General features: G+C 36.4%; 1 protein-coding gene across 1 annotated transcript in view; it reads right to left on the bottom strand.

The window, feature by feature from the left end:
* The window catches only part of CCDC102B (coiled-coil domain containing 102B), a 189,670-nt gene that overhangs the window by 29,159 nt on the left and 140,863 nt on the right, over positions 1–19,648 (bottom strand). The window contains 1 exon segment of the mRNA XM_078435158.2: positions 11,215–11,331. Within this exon segment, the coding sequence (XP_078291284.2) occupies positions 11,215–11,331 (117 nt within the window).

Below are 19,648 nucleotides of genomic sequence, written 5' to 3'. Positions count from 1 at the left end.
TAGAACAAATAATCCTAAAATCTGTATGGAAGCACAAAAGATCTGAATTAACCAAAACAATTTTGAAAGAGAAAAACAAAGCTGGAGGTCTCAGAATTCTAGATTTCAAGTTATATTACAAAGCTGTAATAACCAAAACTGTATGGTATCAGCACAAAAATAGATACATAGAATATTAGAACAGTATAGAAAGCCCATAAACAAAACCATGATTATATGATCAATTACTCTTGGAGAAAAGACAAGTCTCTTCAACAAATGGTATAGGGAAAACTGGACAGCCATATGAAAAAGAATGAAACTGGACTACTTTTTTAAAACATAAATAAAAATAAACTCAAAATGTACTAAAGACCTAAATGTGACACCTGGAACAATAAAAAATCCTAGAAGAGGGCATATCCAGTAATCTTTCTGACACTGTTTATAGCAAATTCTTTTTAGATATGTCTCCTGAAGCAAGAGAAACAAATGCAAAAATAAACTCTGGGGACTACATCAAAATAAAAAGCTACCACACTGTAAAGGAATCAATCAAAAAAAAAACAAAAAAAAACTAAAGACAATCTACTTAATGGGAGAAGATATTTGCAAATAACGTATTCAATAAAGGGCTAGTATCCAAGATATATAAAGAATTTATACAACTCAACACTCCCAAAATGTACCTAATTTAAAAATGGACAGAAGACATTAACAGACATTTCTCCAAAGAAGATATCCAGATGGCCCACAGACACATGAAAAGATACTCAACATCACTCATCATCACGGAAATGCAAATCAAAACTACAAGGACACCTCACACCTGTCAGAATGGCTAAAATCAACAACACAAGAAAAAACAGGTGTTGGTGAAGATGTGGAGAAACAGGAACTCTTGTGCACTGTTGGTAGAAATGCAGTCACTGGTGCAGTCACTGTGGAAAACAGCATGGAGGTTCCCCCCCAAATTAAAAATAGCCTATTATCCAGTAATTGCACTATTGGGTATTTACCCAAAGAATAGAAAACACTCATTCAAAAAGATATATGCATTCCTATGTTTATTGAAGCACGATTTATAATAGTCAAATTTTGGAAGCAACCCAAGGGTCCACTGATATACAAATGTATAAAGAAGTAGTGGTATCTATCTATCTATCTATCTAGCCATCTATCTATAATGGAATATTATTCAGCCATAAAAAAGAATGAAACCTTGTCATTTGCAACATGGATAGAGCTAGAGAATAACATGCCAAGCAAATAAAAAAGTCATTCAGAGAAAGACAATACCATGTGATTTTATCCATGTTGAATTTAAGAAAAAAACAAATGAAGGAAAAAAAAGAGAGAGACAAACCAAAAAATGCACTCTTAGCTGTAGAGAACAGATGGTTACCAGAGGGGAGATGGGAAATGGGGGTGGGAGAAATGGGAGATGGGGATTAAAGAGTACACTTGCCATAATGAACACTGGGTAATGTATAGGATTACTGAATCACTATATTGTACACCTGAAACTAATACAACACTGTATGTTAACGACACTGGAATTAAAATTAAAAACTTGATAAAAAATAATTATTACAATAGCCACTCATGCTTACCAGGATAACAACATATTGTGCATAAAGTTTTAAATTTTTATATTTATAAAGGTTATCTAATTAACAGTATTTTCTATTGCTTAAATATTTAAAATATAGGAGAATTCCTAATTAATTGAGAGAAATATCCTACCCTATTAAAAAATAAATGAATTCAATAAGAAGTGCAGAGGATACTGAATTTCTTCAGTTAACCCCTGATGGTAGAGTATAATAGGAAAATTGGGCATATCTTTAGGACTTGGGTGACTAGCCACTAGTTTCTTGATATGGTTGTCCTTTTTTTAAAATTTTCTTTTTGATGTTTATTTATTTGAGAGAGAGAGAGAGAGAGAGAGAGAGAGCATGAACAGGGGAGGAGCAGAGAAATAGGGAGACACAGAATCTGAGGTAGGCTCCAGCTCTGAGCTGTCAGCACAGAGCCCAATGTGGGGTTCGAACTCACAAACCATGAGATCATGACCTGAGCCAAAGTTGGTCACTTAACCCACTCAGCCACCCAGGCACCCCTCCCTCTCTGTTATCTTATTTTCCCTTTCCTTCCCCTATGTTTATCTGTTGTGCCTCTCAAATTCCACATATGAGTGAAATCATATGGTATTTTTCTTTCTCTGACTTACTTCATACTTAGCATAATACCCTCTAGGTCCATCCATGTTGTTGCAAATGGCAAGATTTCATTCTTTTTCATCACTAAGTAGTATTCCATTGTGGTGTGTGTGTGTGTGTGTGTGTGTGTGTGTGTGTATCACATCTTCTTTATCCATTCATCAGGTGATGGACATTTGGGCTCTTTCCATACTTTGGCTATTATTGATAGTGCTGCTATAATATTGGGGTGCATGTGCCCCTTCGAACCAGCATTTTGTATCTTTTGGATAAACTTACGGTTGAGAAAACAATCTCAGGTTGTAAATAAATCATCAATCTGGTATAGCTGGAAAGCTTTCTGAACAACTGGCCACCAGGAAAAAACACTGCTCATGGGGTATCTATGCAAAGGAGTTTTAAATACTTTCACCCACTCTGCACAATTCTAAACCTTTTTTGAAGAAAAGTTGTTATTCGAGCCACCTAATACTTTTTGGATAATCATCACAGGCTTTCATCTGTTACCCAATTTTATATTCATCAGTCTTCTGTAAATGCAAGACAAGTGACAGTTTTGGTCTCGGATAATTGGACTATTTAGATTTGTGTTTGTCTAAATAACCAGAATGCATATCCATGTGTGACAGTTTAATTTTCAGTTTTCCCAGAATATTATTTTTCTCTAATGGCTTACTCATATCAAATTTCTCTTTAGAAATTCTGCTTCCTGAGTTTTGTCAATATAAACCTAGCATGTGCCAGAATAGTCAAATCCATATCACTAACAGACTTCTAAATTGACTTGCTTTCAACCATCAGTATCCTGTTTCAAAAATTATATAATTATTTCTGATACATTTAGAGTATTCTCAGTGATCTAACTCACTTCGCTACAACATGTAAAGTCAGTAAGAGGCATGAGGTACAACAGATTTAAATCAAATTAGATTAGCATCTATTGTGACAATCTCAGAAAATTAAGTTATGATGGCCCTGGACTTCTAATTATACAACTCCCTGCCAGTCAAAGGTAATACTATTTAACGCTGGCAGTAACTAAAATCCCAGGCATCTCTTCATTTAAAATTTATAACTAGGTCAACTCCCCCAGCATCAGGCAGATCTGCTACATAGTTCCCATACAGCTGAAAACATGCACTTAACTATAATTTTGGATGAATTCTACATCCCTCACTGAAGGCAGTTCTCTAGGGCAGGTTCATTTCCATATAGACAGCAGTCAGTCGATTACTAGACCCATCGCAGTATGTACCATACAATATACACAGAATCAAAGATTGAACTATAATTTAAGAAAACACCTTGAAAATATTTTTTAAGCACAGAATAAAAGCATTTTTATGTTCTTTATATTTTCGCCCACCTCACCACAAAAAAATCTGGGGAAACCTACTTGAGCTGGAAACTGGTCAGTACAGTTATCCTTAAATTCAAACGAGTTTACAGTTGAGAAGAGGAAAAACATACACAACTTGGAAGTTACTAAATGAAATGTAAATGGCAAGGGAGAAAACATGTATTTATCGAGTGCCTAACATGTAATGTACAATTTTAGTACTTTACATATACAGATGAATTAATCCTTTAGAAAAGTTGTTAAACACTATTTTGCAGATAATCAGACAGACTCAGAAACCCTATGTAATTGCTAGAAGGTCAGACGGCAAGGTATTACCAGGATAACAACTATGACCAAGGTCTCTTGGATACCAAAAATGGAAATAAAATTAGGAATGCATATTTTCAGAGGAGTATGTGGAAAAGGTGGAACTTGTCATCCATACTGAAAGAGATCAGAATTTGCTTATTGAATTTTTGAGATAATTGTAGATCCTTAGGCAGCTGTAAGAAATAATTAAGATAAATTCCATGTGCCCTTGCCCCAGTTTTCTCCAATGGTGTCATTTTGCAACTCCATAGTACAGTATCATAATCAGATAGCGACAATTATATAGTCTATATTTTGACCAAATAGGCCATTTCCATCACAAGAATGCATTATGTTGCCATTTTGTACACACACTCCCTCCTTCTCATTATCCCCTAATCTCTGGCAATCACAAATCTCTTCATTTCTAAAATTCTGTCATTTCAGTAATGTTATAACAATGAAATCACAGACTACGTTGTTGACAGGATCGGCATTTTTTCCTTAACATACTTCTTCGGAGATTCATCCAGATTGCTGCATAGTCAAGAGTTAATTCCATTTTATTCCCGAGGAGTATTCCAAGGTATGGGTGTATGGCTTGTTTCATTTTTTTTTTACCCACAGAACGTTACAGACAATGTTTCCAAGCTTTGGCATTGACAAATAAAATTACTTCAAAGATTCACATACAGGTTGTGAGTGAGTATATGTTTTCATTTCTCTGACAGAAGTGCTCAGGAGCGCAACTGTTTGGTGACCTAGTAGGTGCTGTGTGGGAATCTACCAAACTGTTTTCCGATGCGTCTGTATCATTTACGTTCCCTCCAGCAACGAAGTCTGGCCCAGGAGCTCTCCAACTCCACCAGCGTTGCCTTCGTCACTATTTCTTCTTTCAGCCATTGTAAAAGGTGTGTAATTATACCTCATTGTGATTTTCGCTCGCGCTTCCCTGATGGCTAATGTGTTGAACATTTTTCATGTGCTTACTTGCTGAAGACAAATTCTTAGTCTTCCTTCACTGAGGACATCCTGAACACTGAGTACAGCATTTTGAGTTGGCAGGTGTAGAACTTGGTCAATTGTATGCCACTTCCTTCTGGCTTTTGTGGTTTCTGATGAGATATTTACTGTCACCCAGGTTATCTTTTTTTTTCCCCCTGTAGGTCAGGTGTAATTTCCTTCTAGGTGCTATGAAGATTACTTTTTCCTAATCTTCCATAAATTCGACTGATGTTTCTTGATGTGGGTATTCTTGAGTTTATGCTGTTTGGGGATTACTATGCTTTTAAACTATAGATTTGACTCTTATCCTAAGATCTGGAAAATTTTCGCCCATTATTTATTTGAGTTCTCTTCAGCCCCACACTTACTTCTTCTCTTACACTGGCTTCCAAAGGCAGAAGAATGCGATCTTTTGTTACCACCTCAACCCATCTCAACCCGTTAGCAAAGGCTCTATTTTTTTTTCTGGATTGAATAATTTCTAATGTTCTGTCTTCAAGGTCATTGATTCCTTCCTCTGTCCCTTCCATTCACATTTTTTTAAAAAAATAGTTATTGTTTTTCATTCTAACTTTTCTATTTGTTTCTTCTTTGTATTTTCTGTATCTCTGAGACATTTTCTTTCCTGAGAATTGCCATTGTTTTTCTCATTTGTTCCAAGCACGTTCACAATTTGTTCTTTAAGCACCTTTATGTTAGTCATTTTAAAATCCTCACCAGTCATTAAAAAAGCTCCACCATTTTGGTGTTGGCATCTACTGATTATCTTCTTTTGTTCACTTTGAGATATTTTTGGTCTTAATGTGATGAATAGTTTTCAATTGTGTCCTGGATATTTTGGGTACTGTGTGAAGAGACTCTAGATCTTACATAAACATTCTGTTTTATCCGGGTTCCTGTTACACCATTCTGGAGGGGAAGGGTACAGCTCTGCCTTATTACTTTCAGGTGAATGGAGAAGTTCCGTTTCCTCACTAAACCTCCTTTGACACCTAGTCGGGGGTGCTCTTGGTTAAAGCTGGGTGACAATGAGAGTTCCAGCCGCCCACCAGACCTCCCTAACTGGGGGAGGGTGGGTGTGGGAGTACAGGCTCCCGACATGTTTCCCACCGGCACCCCTGGGGGCTGTGGGCCTCACCACTAACAGAGATACAAGTCCTGGCTCCTGTTCAGCCTTCTCTGCCCCCACTTCAGAAGGGAGGGACGGGTACCTCTTTTGTGGCCTAGCAAGGGTGGTGGTCAAAGCTCCCCACTCAACTTTGCTAACAGGGGCTGAGATGGGGCACCCTTTTTTTTTCTGTGATATTTATTTGGCTGGATTCAAATGGTTATCTAAAACATTCTGTCTTGATAAATTGACATTCCCTAGTCGTTTGGCTCGAGTGAGAATATTTTGGTTGCATGTTTCTGTTTCGTTTTCAGTTTTGTTATCTGTACTGTTGGTGTTTCTAGGTTGCTGCCTTCTTCAGTTCCAATTCTGGGATACATGCAGCAAAAAGAAAATTCAGGAATCCCCCTGCCATATCATTTTGTAAGTTCTAGTTACCTAGGTGGTATGCCTCTTCCCTTCAACTTTGTGAATCTTCTTGTGCTTCCTTTAAGTATCATGGTTAGAGTTTTTAGTTGCATTTATTGGGATAAATAGGGGAAAGTATGTCTATTTCATCTTTCCAAAGTGAAAGAGAAATGGGATGTAAATGTGTGGTTGGAGAGAAAAGAACAATTCACAAATAAGAAATAAGAAAATAAGGTATCAAAATTCCTAAAAATTTGAAACTGAAATGTTGGTGATATATATTTTTTAAAATAATATAATACAAAACAGCTATTTTCCCTTGGATGAACGTGCATCCCAAAAAATGTTGGCCTAAAAATAATTGTAAAAGGAGTGTTTCCTGATTATGAGTTTGCTTTCAAGCAGCAACCGGATTGTAGAAAGAAATAGTGATTTCTTGACTCAAAATGCTAGTTAATTTCCATTCTAAGCAAAATTTTAATTGGGGCATCTGGGTAGCTCTGTCGGTTTAGCATCAGATTCTTGATTTTGTTTCAGGTCATGATCTCAACGTTCATGAGATCGAGCCCTGTGTGTGTGGAGCCTGCTTGGGATTCTCTGTCCCTCTCCCTCTGCCCCTTTCCTCCATGCACATGCATTCTGAATCTCTCTCTCGCTCTCTCTCTTTCTCTCTCTCTCAAAATGATAAATAAGTAAAGTTAAAGCATTTTTTTTTCATTTCCAGTTTGAGGGGCCTTGATCTTAAATATGGAGAAAAAATTAAATGTATTTGTTATGCATATGCATTTAATGAGAACGATTCATTTATCCAGCCACTTTGTGCTCAGAGAATTCACCTCCTTACACATTGGCCAGAAGAGCCAATTACGTAAATACTCTGGGGCCTTTTTGTCAACACTCCATTTTGAGCTTCTTTTTTTTTTTTTTCAACGTTTTTTTTTTTATTTTTGGGACAGAGAGAGACAGAGCGTGAACAGGGGAGGGGCAGAGAGAGAGGGAGACACAGAATCAGAAACAGGCTCCAGGCTCCGAGCCATCAGCCCGGAGCCTGACGCGGGGCTCGAACTCACGGACCGCGAGATCGTGACCTGGCTGAAGTCGGACGCTTAACCGACTGCGCCACCCAGGCGCCCCCTCCATTTTGAGCTTCTTTGACCAAATTTCTACAATGAGAGGCTTACTTCTGAAAAAATTGGGCAGTTCAAAAAATAACTAGAACACCCTGGTCAAGTGAAAGCAATACTATTATCAAAGTCTGTTAGTAACAGTGTTAAAAGTTGTCCATCATAAATGGGGGTCATCAATATTAAAAAATTGTGATGTTTGATATGAAAAAACTATATTTCCCCCCAATTCGAACAATATTGTTTGAAAACCTGTTAGGTTTCTCCAGTAAACTCACAGGTGACAGACCAGGTCCGCAATGCCGAATACCAACTGCTAGCATTTGGTTTCTAGATTAAAAGTCATTAGCTATGTGGCCTTGGTAAGTGGCCTAACTTGCTGACAGCCTGAATCTGAGTGTGCACCTCTGAAAAACTGGAACTAAATGACAACATAGGTAAAAAATTATTTCAACAATGTTTGGGGTGATTTTGTAACCTAAACCAAAAAAACCTAAGCCTGTTTCCTTTAAAAGTAGACAAGGATATATAGAGATCATAAAACAAAAAATTTCATTTAAAAAAAGTATGTTAACTATACTGGAATTAAAATTTTAAAAAACTTAATAAAACTGAAATTAAAAAAGAACATATAGATCAAAAGAGGGTTAAAATATTAAATATTAAATGAGATCTTATAATTCAATGGTCCAGCACAATACATATGACATGTTTGAAGTTATCAGTAAATGGTAGCTATTATAATAAATACTGTATCAGCAAAAATGAGCAAACAACCAGAAGTTTATGTTTAGATAAGAAAAATACAAATTAAAATGATATTTTTTGCCTATCAGTTATGAAAAATTAAAAATAACAATATATACTGTTGGCTATAGAATAATGAAATGAGCACACTTATACTCTGCAGGTGAGCAAGAATGTGAATTGATATAATTTTTGCTAAAGGACAACTTGGCAATGTGTATAAAATATTTAAAAAATAAACATTCTCTTGACTAAGCCATACCATTTCTAGGAATTTACCCTAAGCCATTTTTATTTTATTTTATTTTTAATTTTTTAATGTTTATTTATTTTTGAGAGAGAGAGACAGAGGGCAAGTGGGGGAGGAACAGGGAGAAAGAGGGAGACACAGACCCCAAGCAGGCTGCAGTCTCCAAGCTGTCAGAACAGAGCCCAACGCGGGGCTCGAACTCACAAACTGCCAGGTCATGACCTGAGCCAAAGTCAGACATTCAACCGACTGAGCCACCCAGGCACCCCTACCCTAAGCCATTTTTAAATGTCCAAAGATATATGTGCACATACATACTACAGTATTGATTATATAGCTAAAACACCCAGATTTTTAAAAATAAGTTATACTTTAATTAGATTGTGGAGAGTCACACAATGGCCTTTATGCCTTTCCCCCTCCCCTCCCCTGCTCATGCTCTGTGTCTCTCACTCTCAAAAATGAATAAATGTTAAACAAAATATTAAAAAAAACATATTACACATTATGATATGATTTTAGAGACCTAAACATAGTCAGTGTAAAACGTAAAATGATGCCAACAAAGTGTGGTTATCTGTCTTCTAAGGAAAGAAAGTAGCTTCTATCCTAATTTAAGGCTTAAATGAACATATATATACTCACATATATAACGCACACATACACATCCACACATAAACATACACACACGGAAGCTGATCGTTTCTATTAAGAATCTGTCTCAATATTTTCTTTCTTTTTTTTTTTAGTTTTTAAAATTTATTTTTGAGAAAGAGAGAAAAAGAGAGAGCACACGCAAGCAGGGGAGGGGCAGAGAGAGAGGGACAGAGAGAATCCCAAGTTGGCTCCGTTCCGTCAGCGTGAGCCAGAAGCAGGGTTCCATTCCATGAACCGTGAGGTCATGACCTGACCCAAAACCAAGAGTGGGGCACTTAACCAGCTGAGCCACCAGGCGCCCCTGTTTGTTTTCTTCTGAACAAAGCTTTCTTTCTGTATTTAATTGAATTGTATATACCACTCAAGTGCACAGAGTAAAAGACATAGCCAATTCATGTCTTTGCTTTCAGCTTGCAGTGCTTTACCACGAAGTTTTAAATCATAACATCATTTATCATAGTACTTGAATGTCTTGTGGAAGATTACCTTCAGCTGGGTAAAAAGTCTGTATCACATTTGGGTTGTATAGATATGAAATAGCTGACAGGTCACATGGTCACAATAGGTCACATGGCTAATAAATGAGTCTCAGAACTTTTCGCTAAGTCAAACTAAAAAAGCTGTGTTTCAGAGATCCTATATTGCAATGGCTCCCAGTGCATCTGAAAATGATGATATAAGATCACGCCCTCAACCTTTGAGGAGACTTACAATAAACAGCCAGACGTGTCTTTTTCTGTTTTTGTCTCTAACTGCTAAGTAAGCTTTTATTCATGTTGTACAAAAGCTTAATCTAAGATGCTTCTCAGATCTCAAAGCCAAGAAAGTAGTGTTTCTCCTGATGGTTTGATTCCTCTTAGAAAACAGCCATCGTGCAAACCACCATGTTTCCCCTTGGACCTAGCTGGTAGGAAGAATTGCTCTCAACACATCAGCCTTTCTCATCATGGATCTCTCCGTTTGTCTTCGCCTTTCCCAACACCCCTTTCTGACTCGGGGCAGAGGTGGGAAGGGACAGCACTGATGCGAGCAGGAAGAGCTATTTCTCCTGAACGACTTAGTGGTAACTCCCCAAGTTAAGGCACACTGCCTCCAACAAGTTTTCCTATGCAGTATGTGATCTTTTCAAAAATCCTGTATGATAACCTTCATTCTTCTTATTTCCATTATTTTACTCTGTAAATTGAGACCTGGAGAGGCAGAAGGAGTTGTCCAGAATAAAGTGATCAGTGATGGAGCCGCTTCCAGCTCCAAAATCTATGATTTATTCATTTTCTGCTATCTGTTCATCTGATGGAAAATATACTGGGGTGTGAGTTTTATAAAGAAGAAGCCATCAAACACAAATCTTCTTCCCCGCCTACTTTTCCTGAATTGTTCCTACACTTAGTCATCCAAGACATTCTTCCAGAATTATGATACAAAATAAGTAATTTATGATTCCTCACTTTTAGTGCACTGACGCAATTTTCTATGCAGTAAAAATATTCAGTCCCCTAAACAATTCCTCCTTTGTTAACATGACATAGAAAAAACAGAGTTTACAACCTGTAAAAAGTCTTTTGGTGTTGGTCGCGGTAGAAGTGTTGAAAATAAGCGTTTCCACCATTTCCCTTGGCACACCGAAGAAATGAAGGAACTACCGAAAGCGAGGTCACCTGCCTGTCTCGCACGTTGCTAGCTGCCAAAAGCTACGTTAATTCCACTACATGCAACACATTTTGTGTGTCGCTGGTCCTGATGATAACTTAACCCATTAGACCCAGCAGCCGACTGAACTTTTAATAAGTATTTACCCACAGTTAGAATCGTATGGCCTAGAAATGATTTTTAAGCAAATATTCTGTCTTTATAAAAGTCAGGTCATTCCAATGTAGCGATGAGCCAGTCTCATCCCGCAGCATTTTTAAACCACATACAAACTGATTATATTCTTTTTTAATTTTGGCAGCATTATTCTTCATAAAGTAACCAAAGATGCCCCAATTATACTTCTTAAAATAGTATATCACCTAATAAAATCAGGTATATTTTGGTATTATAATCCTTATCCAATACCTTACCTCAGCTCTTAACTCGTAGATCACTCTATCCTTGCCGGTTTGAGATTTTGATTCTTCTTTTATATCTCCTGATATTTCTTTCATTTCATTTTCATGTTGACCAGGAATAATGTTAAACTGAAAAACAAAAACAAAAACAAAACCAGAAGTTAGAATTATAATCACATGAGGCTCCAAAGGCTGGCTCCAGGATAATCCACATTAGTCCTTCATTTTACTTTTAGTTTAGTTTTTGTTTGTTTGTTTTCTATGTGGATTCTGGCAGGTTTTACCGTTGCTGTGATAATTAATGTAGTTAAATCATTTATTTCCTTACTTGTACTTGAAACATTCTAAGTTGTTCAAAAACAAATCAGCAAAGCTTTAGCAATCTAAACTAATCATTTGAAAATTGGGCAAAACTTGGTTACCTCACATACTCCTGATAATTGACCAACTGGATTCTAAATGAATCCAATTAACACTGATTTAACAGTCTTGGATGTTTGTAGCACAGTATCCTTTGTGACCCTACTTAATGTCTATTTTCTATGAAGTCTAAAGAGTACATAGATTACAACAGAGACAAACCTGGGCGATGGAAAAAATACATCTATATGACGCTCGAATTAGGAAAGACATATTTATAAACGATGCCAATAAAATGCAATATGGAACTCCTACAGAAAAATAGGGTAAAGAGTGGCATATCCAGATAATGTAAGATTATTCAGCACTAAAATGAAATGAGCACTCAAGCCATGAGAAGGCATGGCGGAAACTTAAATGCATATTACGGAGTGAAAGAAGCCAATCTGAAAAGGTTACTTACTGTTTAATTCTAATTATGTGACAGTCTAAAAAAGGAAAAAGTATGGAGACAGTGTAAAATGAGTGGTTTTCAGGGTTGTGGGTAGGAAGGGATGAACTGGTGGAGCACAGAGATTTTTAGGGCAATGAAACTATTTAGTATGACCCTGGTAGACACATATCATTATGCATTTGTCTAAACCCAGAGAATGTACAACACCGAGAACACATCCTAAGGTCAACTATGGACTTGGGTGATACTAATGTGTCAATATAGGTTCATCATTTGTAACAAATGTACCACCCTGGTGGAGGGCACTGATAATGGGGGGGACGGTATGCTTAAGTGGACACAGGGAGCCTAGGAGGACACTGATAATGGGGGGCACAGTATGCTTAAGCGGACACAGGGAGCCTATGGCAAATGTACGTACGTTCCATTCAATTATGCTGTGAACCTAAAACCGCTCTAAAAAATAGTCTATAAAGTGAAACACAGGAAGGTGAGAAAAATCCTGTAAATACATAGTAAATTTTCTCCATAGCTGTTCTTACAGTTTTCAACAGAAACACAAAATTTGGTAAATCTATAAAATGTGTAATACACATATAACATTGTTTTATTAACTTACATTTTCCCCTAAAATATGTAGTAAATGTTTTCAGAATTTATATTATATAATTTGTGTGCAATCCCACTATAAATTAGAAAATAAAAGCAAACATTATACTACCTATTTAAAATTAAAAATAACATTACTCATAACATTAAGTATGTATTAGTCTCTAGGAACCGAACTTGATATATATTTCCTTAGTTAATGCTAGAGTAATCCTATGTGTTAGGTATTATTATTATCCTTAAAGAAAAATAAACCATACTTTTGCTAGGCTTAAGCAACTTTCCCAAATTCACAAAGCTAGTAATGGAAGAAGCAAAAGTTAAGAATGTTCTTGCTAAATTCATTACCAGAGTGCTTAATCATAAACCGGTACTACATCTATAATTATAAAGCTGGAAGCCACCGGAATAGTTTACTGAAAGGCAAAAAGTTTATAGACACATACTAAAAACGAACTACAGTGGAGTTAGGGGGCTGATTTGCCGAGTACAGAGAAGCTCCATGTTCAGAGTTAATAATGTGGAGGATACACCACGGAAGGCAAATGTGGAACAGGACACAATGCCACGGAGTTCAGTGCAAGTCTGTCTAGGCACGTTTCACCTCACATTCGTGTAAATAAACAATGTGGTATTAATCGCTGGCCAAAATAAAAATAAAATAAGTCACTTTGCTAAAGAAAATAATGAATTGCGAGGGTCGAATCAAAGCAACAGTTTCTGGGTTCAAGTTCACCAAAGTAAAATCCAACTCATTCTGGTCACTGAATGCCCTTAGTTTAACTTCTGAAATCTTGACCATTAATTCTCAGCGAATTACATCAATCAATAAGCCTTCTCGTTGTCAACCGAACTTCCAATCAACTTTGCCACTCAAAGGACAGAGGAGGCAGGAAAATAAATTTTCATACACAACAGTATAGGAAGTCCACACTAATTACCTAAAATAATTCCATTTTCATTTTTCATTGACAATGGAAAATCAAGGATCTCTGGACATACGAAGAAACCAAGAACATGAAAAAAAAAATCTAAGATTATAAAACAAAATGTCTGACAGAAAAAAAAGATAAATGGTATAATTTAAGATATGAAAGTAAATGTTATTAAAAATATAATCACTATCTTTGGGGAAAATGAATATTATACTGCACCCATAAATCAAGAACAGAGCGATTTCAAAATTTCAAAGAAAAAAGAACAATAAAAGAAAGCTTTTTAAATGTGTCTAGTAATCCTATCCTTTAGAAGAATTTATGAGAAAAGTTAGTGTCTCAAGGCTCAGTTCTTGGACCTGTGGTCTTGATGCATTTACGCCTTTGGATAGCTGATGTGCACCCATAGCCCTGCATACTAGTCAGAATTCTGACAATCTCCAAATTGTTCTATCCTGTAGGTCTCCTCTGACTTTGGACCCATGTGTCCAACTTCCTACTTGTCACTTCCGTAGGTATCCAAAACTTAACACATTGCAAAGACAAATTAAGAATTTCCCTAAAACAGGTGTCTCTTCCAGACTTTGCTATCTCAGTAAGGATCAACTCCATCTTTCCCTTTGATCAGGCCAAAAATATTGGATTTATTTCTAACTCTTTTCTTTCTCCGACGAGTCATATCCAAAGTAAAAAGTAAAATAAAAATAATTCAATTTTGTCTTCAAAATATATAATAAATCCAACCACTTCTCGACCTGCACCACTACTGCCCTGATCAACACCACCATGGTCTCTCACATCAGTTATTTTAATAGCTGCCATGATCTTTGCTTCTTCAAGTAGCTCTGTAGTTCCCCTTCCAAAACAGCAATCAAATAAAGCATTTTAAAAGTAATGCAGGTCACGTAACTCTGTCGCTCAAATTTTTCCTGTGGCTTCCCAATCCATTCAGAGTGTAAGTCAAAGTCCTTACCATCTGCCTGGTCGTGTAACCTCCAAACCTCATCTCCTACTCCTAGCCTGTATTCTGTTGGTCACTCTGACTTCTCACTGTTCCTACACACTCCAGGCTCGAAACAGCAAGAACTAAATAAATTAAATTAAATTAAATTAAATTAAATTAAATTAAATTAAAGATGAAAACAGTAAACAAAATATTGTACAGTGAAGGCAATTAAGACAATATAACAAGAAAAAAAAGCCTGATGGCCAGATTAATAAAACTATACTCCTCCTTATGAAAACTTGAGTTATTATGATCCTTTTAAAATTATACTCTGAACTCAAAATCACCTTAATTTTGCCACTTATTCACCTTCAGGTTCAGATTAATGGAGGCATAAGTAAAATCTAATTAGGATCTGAAAAGTTGAAAGCTGTGGATGTATAGATGTTAAAGATTATTCATTTGGAAGAATTATGAATGCCACCCACAAGTGATCTATCACATTACTTAAATTGAAAGTGATAGAAATAGAAGGTACCTGAAAAAGTGAATGAGTCAGCATTAGAAAGCATTTTCTAAGTTCAGGTCCTTTTATTTAATATTTATTTAAGTACAGTCTCTTGTTAAGACTCCTTGTCGGAAATTGCACCATAAGATAATTCCAAAATTCCTCTTTAAAATTCCTCCTTTCATACTGCAGTATTTGTGAAAGGTTAAACCAGGCAACTTGTCATCTCTCTGGCTTCAGAAATATCTGCCATAATTTGCTTCTGGAAAATCAGCAACATTATATGTAAATATTTATTCTAGTACATTCAAATTAGCATGGAGTGGAATGTCTTTTTGAAGATAATTCTGGAAAACAAGAATATTGTGTAACATATAAATAAAAATATTTTCTTAGTTATTCAGATCAAGTGGGAAAAGAAAATCTCATTTCAAAAGGGCACAAAAATATAATCTAACACACCCTGTTATTTTGATTCTGCCTCACAATTTTACCCTTCAGAATAATCTAAAACAATTAGGTAGTTATTGCTTATTCCAAAGATCTGGCCTTTGTGGGACATTGCATTCAATATTTATGTCCATATTATTAATAATACAACATAATTCAATCTCCTCAAATACCAAATCCACCATTTCTCCCCTAACTCTCAACAAACGATCTTGCAGCTTCATTCATGGAGAAATAGAAAAGCTATGCATAGGAAAGATCTTCAACCTCTTGTAACATAATCTAGAAATTTGCATGCATCTGTACAAATCTTTTCTTCTTTCCTCTTGTCAAAGAACTTAAATACCCTTCCTTCCTAGAGTTAAAAACTAATCATTCCATTTGTAGTCAGGATTTAGTACCTTTGGAGTACTTGGAAAACTCATTCTAAGAACTGTACCTCTCCTGGATTTTCAAGATCTCTTAGTTTCTCTTGCATCAATATTTAATAGCTTAATAGTTTCCATTTAGGTTTGAAAGGGAAATATGAGAGACCAAGTGTAGAAGACCGCCCCACACCTCCCCTCCTGCCCCATCTCTTTTCTGGTTTTGAACTGTCCATTCCAGCTCTTTGTTTCCTCTTACCTTCAACTGTCATGCAAGAGCTGCTTGCCCTCACGGTTTGGTTTCCACATGCTCCCCTCTGACTCATTTCCTCCATTGGCTTTTGCTGCCCCCATTCTCAACACTTTCCAATATACAATATGCAGCCTGTCCTTAACTTGAATCTTTGGCAGAATTTGATACTGTTAACAATGTCTTTGTTCAAGTACTCTTTTCCTCTGGTTCATGGGAAGAAAGGTTTTTTTTCTTATTTTAATGTTTTATTTATTTTTGAGAGAGAGACACAGAGTGTAAGCAGGGGAGGGGCAGAGAGAGAGGGAGACACAGAATCTGAAGCAGGCTCCAGGCTCTGAGCTGTCAGCACAGAGCCCGATCGAACCCACGGACCGCGAGATCACGACCTGAGCCGAAGTTGGACGCTTAACCGACTGAGGCACCCAGGCGCCCCAGGAAAGGTTTTTCCCTGCTCTCATCCTTCCCAGACATTCTGACTTAGGGGCAGTTTCCCTTCCTCTGTCTGCCTTACCTAGTGCTAGTCCTCCAAACTCTCTTTTGCTTCATTCAATACATCAACCTTGGGGATCCCATTTCCTCCCATGGTTTCAACCACCATCTCGCTATGATTATTCACATTTGTTTCCTGCACTAATAAACCCAAAATCTCACCAAATATTTCTACTTCAAGCTCAATATATTCAGTATTGAATCCATTGTCTTTTCCTCTCAAGTTTCTCTTCTTCATGATATGCTTTCTTTGGTGGATGGCCATCCCACAGATAAGGTCAGCAATCTGTAACTTCTCCTCTCTAACCCCCTAGCATCCTCTAGCATTTCCAACATTCACTTAATCACTAAGTTTGAAGAGAGCATCACAATTTCTTTCACTTGTATATTTATGAACTCTCCACATCCCCCACTAAACTTAGGACACCTGATAATTTCTTTCTGGATTACCATGACAGATTCATAGCAGTTTCCTCATCAGCCATGCCCCCAAATCTCTTCTTCACACTGAAGTTTGAATTATTTTTTAAAAAATGTTTACTTATTGATTTTGAGAGAGAGAGAGAGAGAGAGAGAGAGAGAGAGAGAGAGAGGGAGAGTATGGGAGGGGCAAAGAGAAAGGGAGAGAAAGAATCCAAAGCAGGCTTCATGCTTTCAGCACAGAGCCCGACATGGGGCTCGATCTCGCCATTGTGAGATCATGACCTGAGCCAATATCAAGAGTGGGACAGTTAACTGACTGGGCTACCTAGGTGCCTTTTGAGTCATTTTTTAACCAAACTGACCTTGGTCAACACACTTCAATGGCTTTTCCCATTGCTTTCATGTTGATGTATACATTTATAATTGGGCTCCTAAGTATTGAATATCAAATAGTACAGAGTGGAAGACCAAGTGTTTAGCAGTTAGGCAGGTTCTGGCAGCCATACCATATTCTTATGAAAGGTGAGGAAAGTAAAGAGGAAATATGCCCAAATGGGAGGTCACCTAAATGCAGTGGACCCAGGGATAGCTAACAACAATTAAGATTCCAACTAATTTTAATTAACTCTAAGTGCATGGAGAAGCCTCCAAAATTCCAAGCCTTATATCATAGCTGCAAAAATTGTAGCCAAAACTATTCCAACTCAACTTTACCTGATTCCCTCCCTCAACCTTAAAGAATGGTAGTAAAGACACAAAAAATGTTTAACTATGTTTAAAGCAAATTTTATTGTGTCCTTCACATCAAAATAAAAACATTAAATAACTAATCTTAGTGGTGTTTAAACTGTTTTGCTCTCATACTGATGTATCTTTTACTTTTATAAATGGTGGACTAAACAGTATATTTATCTAGATTCAATAAATGAAATTTCTGCTGAATTTTAAATAAAATGGTTGTTTCACATTTTACTTAATGCTAATATCGAAAAGCCACAGAAATGTGATATTCCCTATCATCTATCCAAAAAATTGTATTAATTTTATTTCTTGAATTCTTATTTCTTTAACATATGTTTATATTTGAAAATGTTTTGCTCAATAATATGGAATAAAAATATGTATATAAAATATGTATGTATATATTATGATTGTAAGGCTCCAAACATTACAATGTTTCTTTGGATTGACTTATCTCTAGAATTGCTATGGTACATGATTACTTAAAAACAAAACAAGATAGCACATATTGTGATAAGTAATTATTAAATATAAACTAATCATTTACTGGAAATGCATCTCTTAATGAGATGGATAGATACATTTTTTCAATTAGTTTGTGTATCCATGGATGAAATTACTTATTGATAGAATGAAATAAGTATTATCATCAGTTTTCTTTATTCTCTTTAAAATGTAGGCACTGAGAAAGTTGATCACACATTAATAGAAGCAGAAGATGTTTCATTATAGCAGACGCACTGTTTGTGTTGGTTTTTTAATGTCTTTCTTTTTTGTTTCAAGTTTTTATTTAAATTCTAGTTAATATACACTTTCTAAATAAGTGACAAGGTCACATTTGTTCTTATATCATGTATTATCTACAAACTGACCAATCTATTAGGTCGTATTCCAGTATTTTTATGAAGAAGAAAAAATATAAGCCATCTGAAATGCCAAAGATTTTGTGAACCATTGATTAGTTTGGGTTTCTCAACACCAATTTTTCAAAATATCTCTAGTACTCTTGATTTTTTCCCATTCTGACAAAATGTTCTAAAATAACACTTGGGTTGGGAAGTAAGCATGATTTCCACTTGAGAAATGGATGGGGGGTAATGTGGGAAAAGAGAACTTGCTTGAAAAGTACGTCTTTAGGCAGATGGTTTTTTGAAGACCACATATGAAAGCTGGGAATTTGGAGGTGAAATCCATATAACTATTTCCAGGGGGAATTGTGGGAAAATGGCAGAATGTGGTGGTGACTCTTTCAGTGTCTGCGAATCTCTCCATGAAACAGGCAGAACAATGTCAAGAACAAAATCAAAAACCTATGGAAGCCCACTGCAAAATTAGAGGACAAGTTTTCCCTGTAAACTCTAAGACGATCTTCTCAGCTTCAAGAACTGCAGAATATCAGCACCTGTTTGAGAAAACTAAATGGAAGCAGCATGCCCTGAGAACACGAGAACCCAAAATTGACCACGGACATTCCCTGCAAGTATGCCTGCAAGGTCAATGTGAAAACAGTAGATGAAACTAGGGGGCGGTTTACACATTCTAATTGGTGTGTGAGTGCAAAAGGCCCATAGAAAAGTCCAAAGAAGTACAACAATCTATATTCTGTATACTATAAAAAATAAAAGCCAAAACAAAAAGAGACAAAACTTCCTTTAAAAACACATCCTACAATAAAGTATAAAATGCTGAGAATAGAATCCATACTAAAAGGAACCATGGCAATAAAGGGAGAATGATCCCGATAAATCAGTTAGGGAACAGAGTCAGGGGACTATGGAAAGGATAAGACTAAGTCATAATTTAGGGCACTTTACAAACACTGAGTAGTGAGCTCTAGATGAAGGCAGAAACATTTCTTGGTCTATGCTTCTTCTATTTTAAGTACAAAAAACCTAAATCTATGTAAGAATGAG

Source organism: Panthera onca, chromosome D3 (genome assembly GCF_046562875.1).
Source record: "Panthera onca isolate mPanOnc1 chromosome D3, mPanOnc1 haplotype 2, whole genome shotgun sequence".
Classification (NCBI taxonomy): Eukaryota; Metazoa; Chordata; class Mammalia; order Carnivora; family Felidae; genus Panthera; species Panthera onca.
The sequence above is the reverse complement of the archived record's forward strand: the minus strand, read 5'-3'. Positions and strand labels throughout refer to the sequence as shown.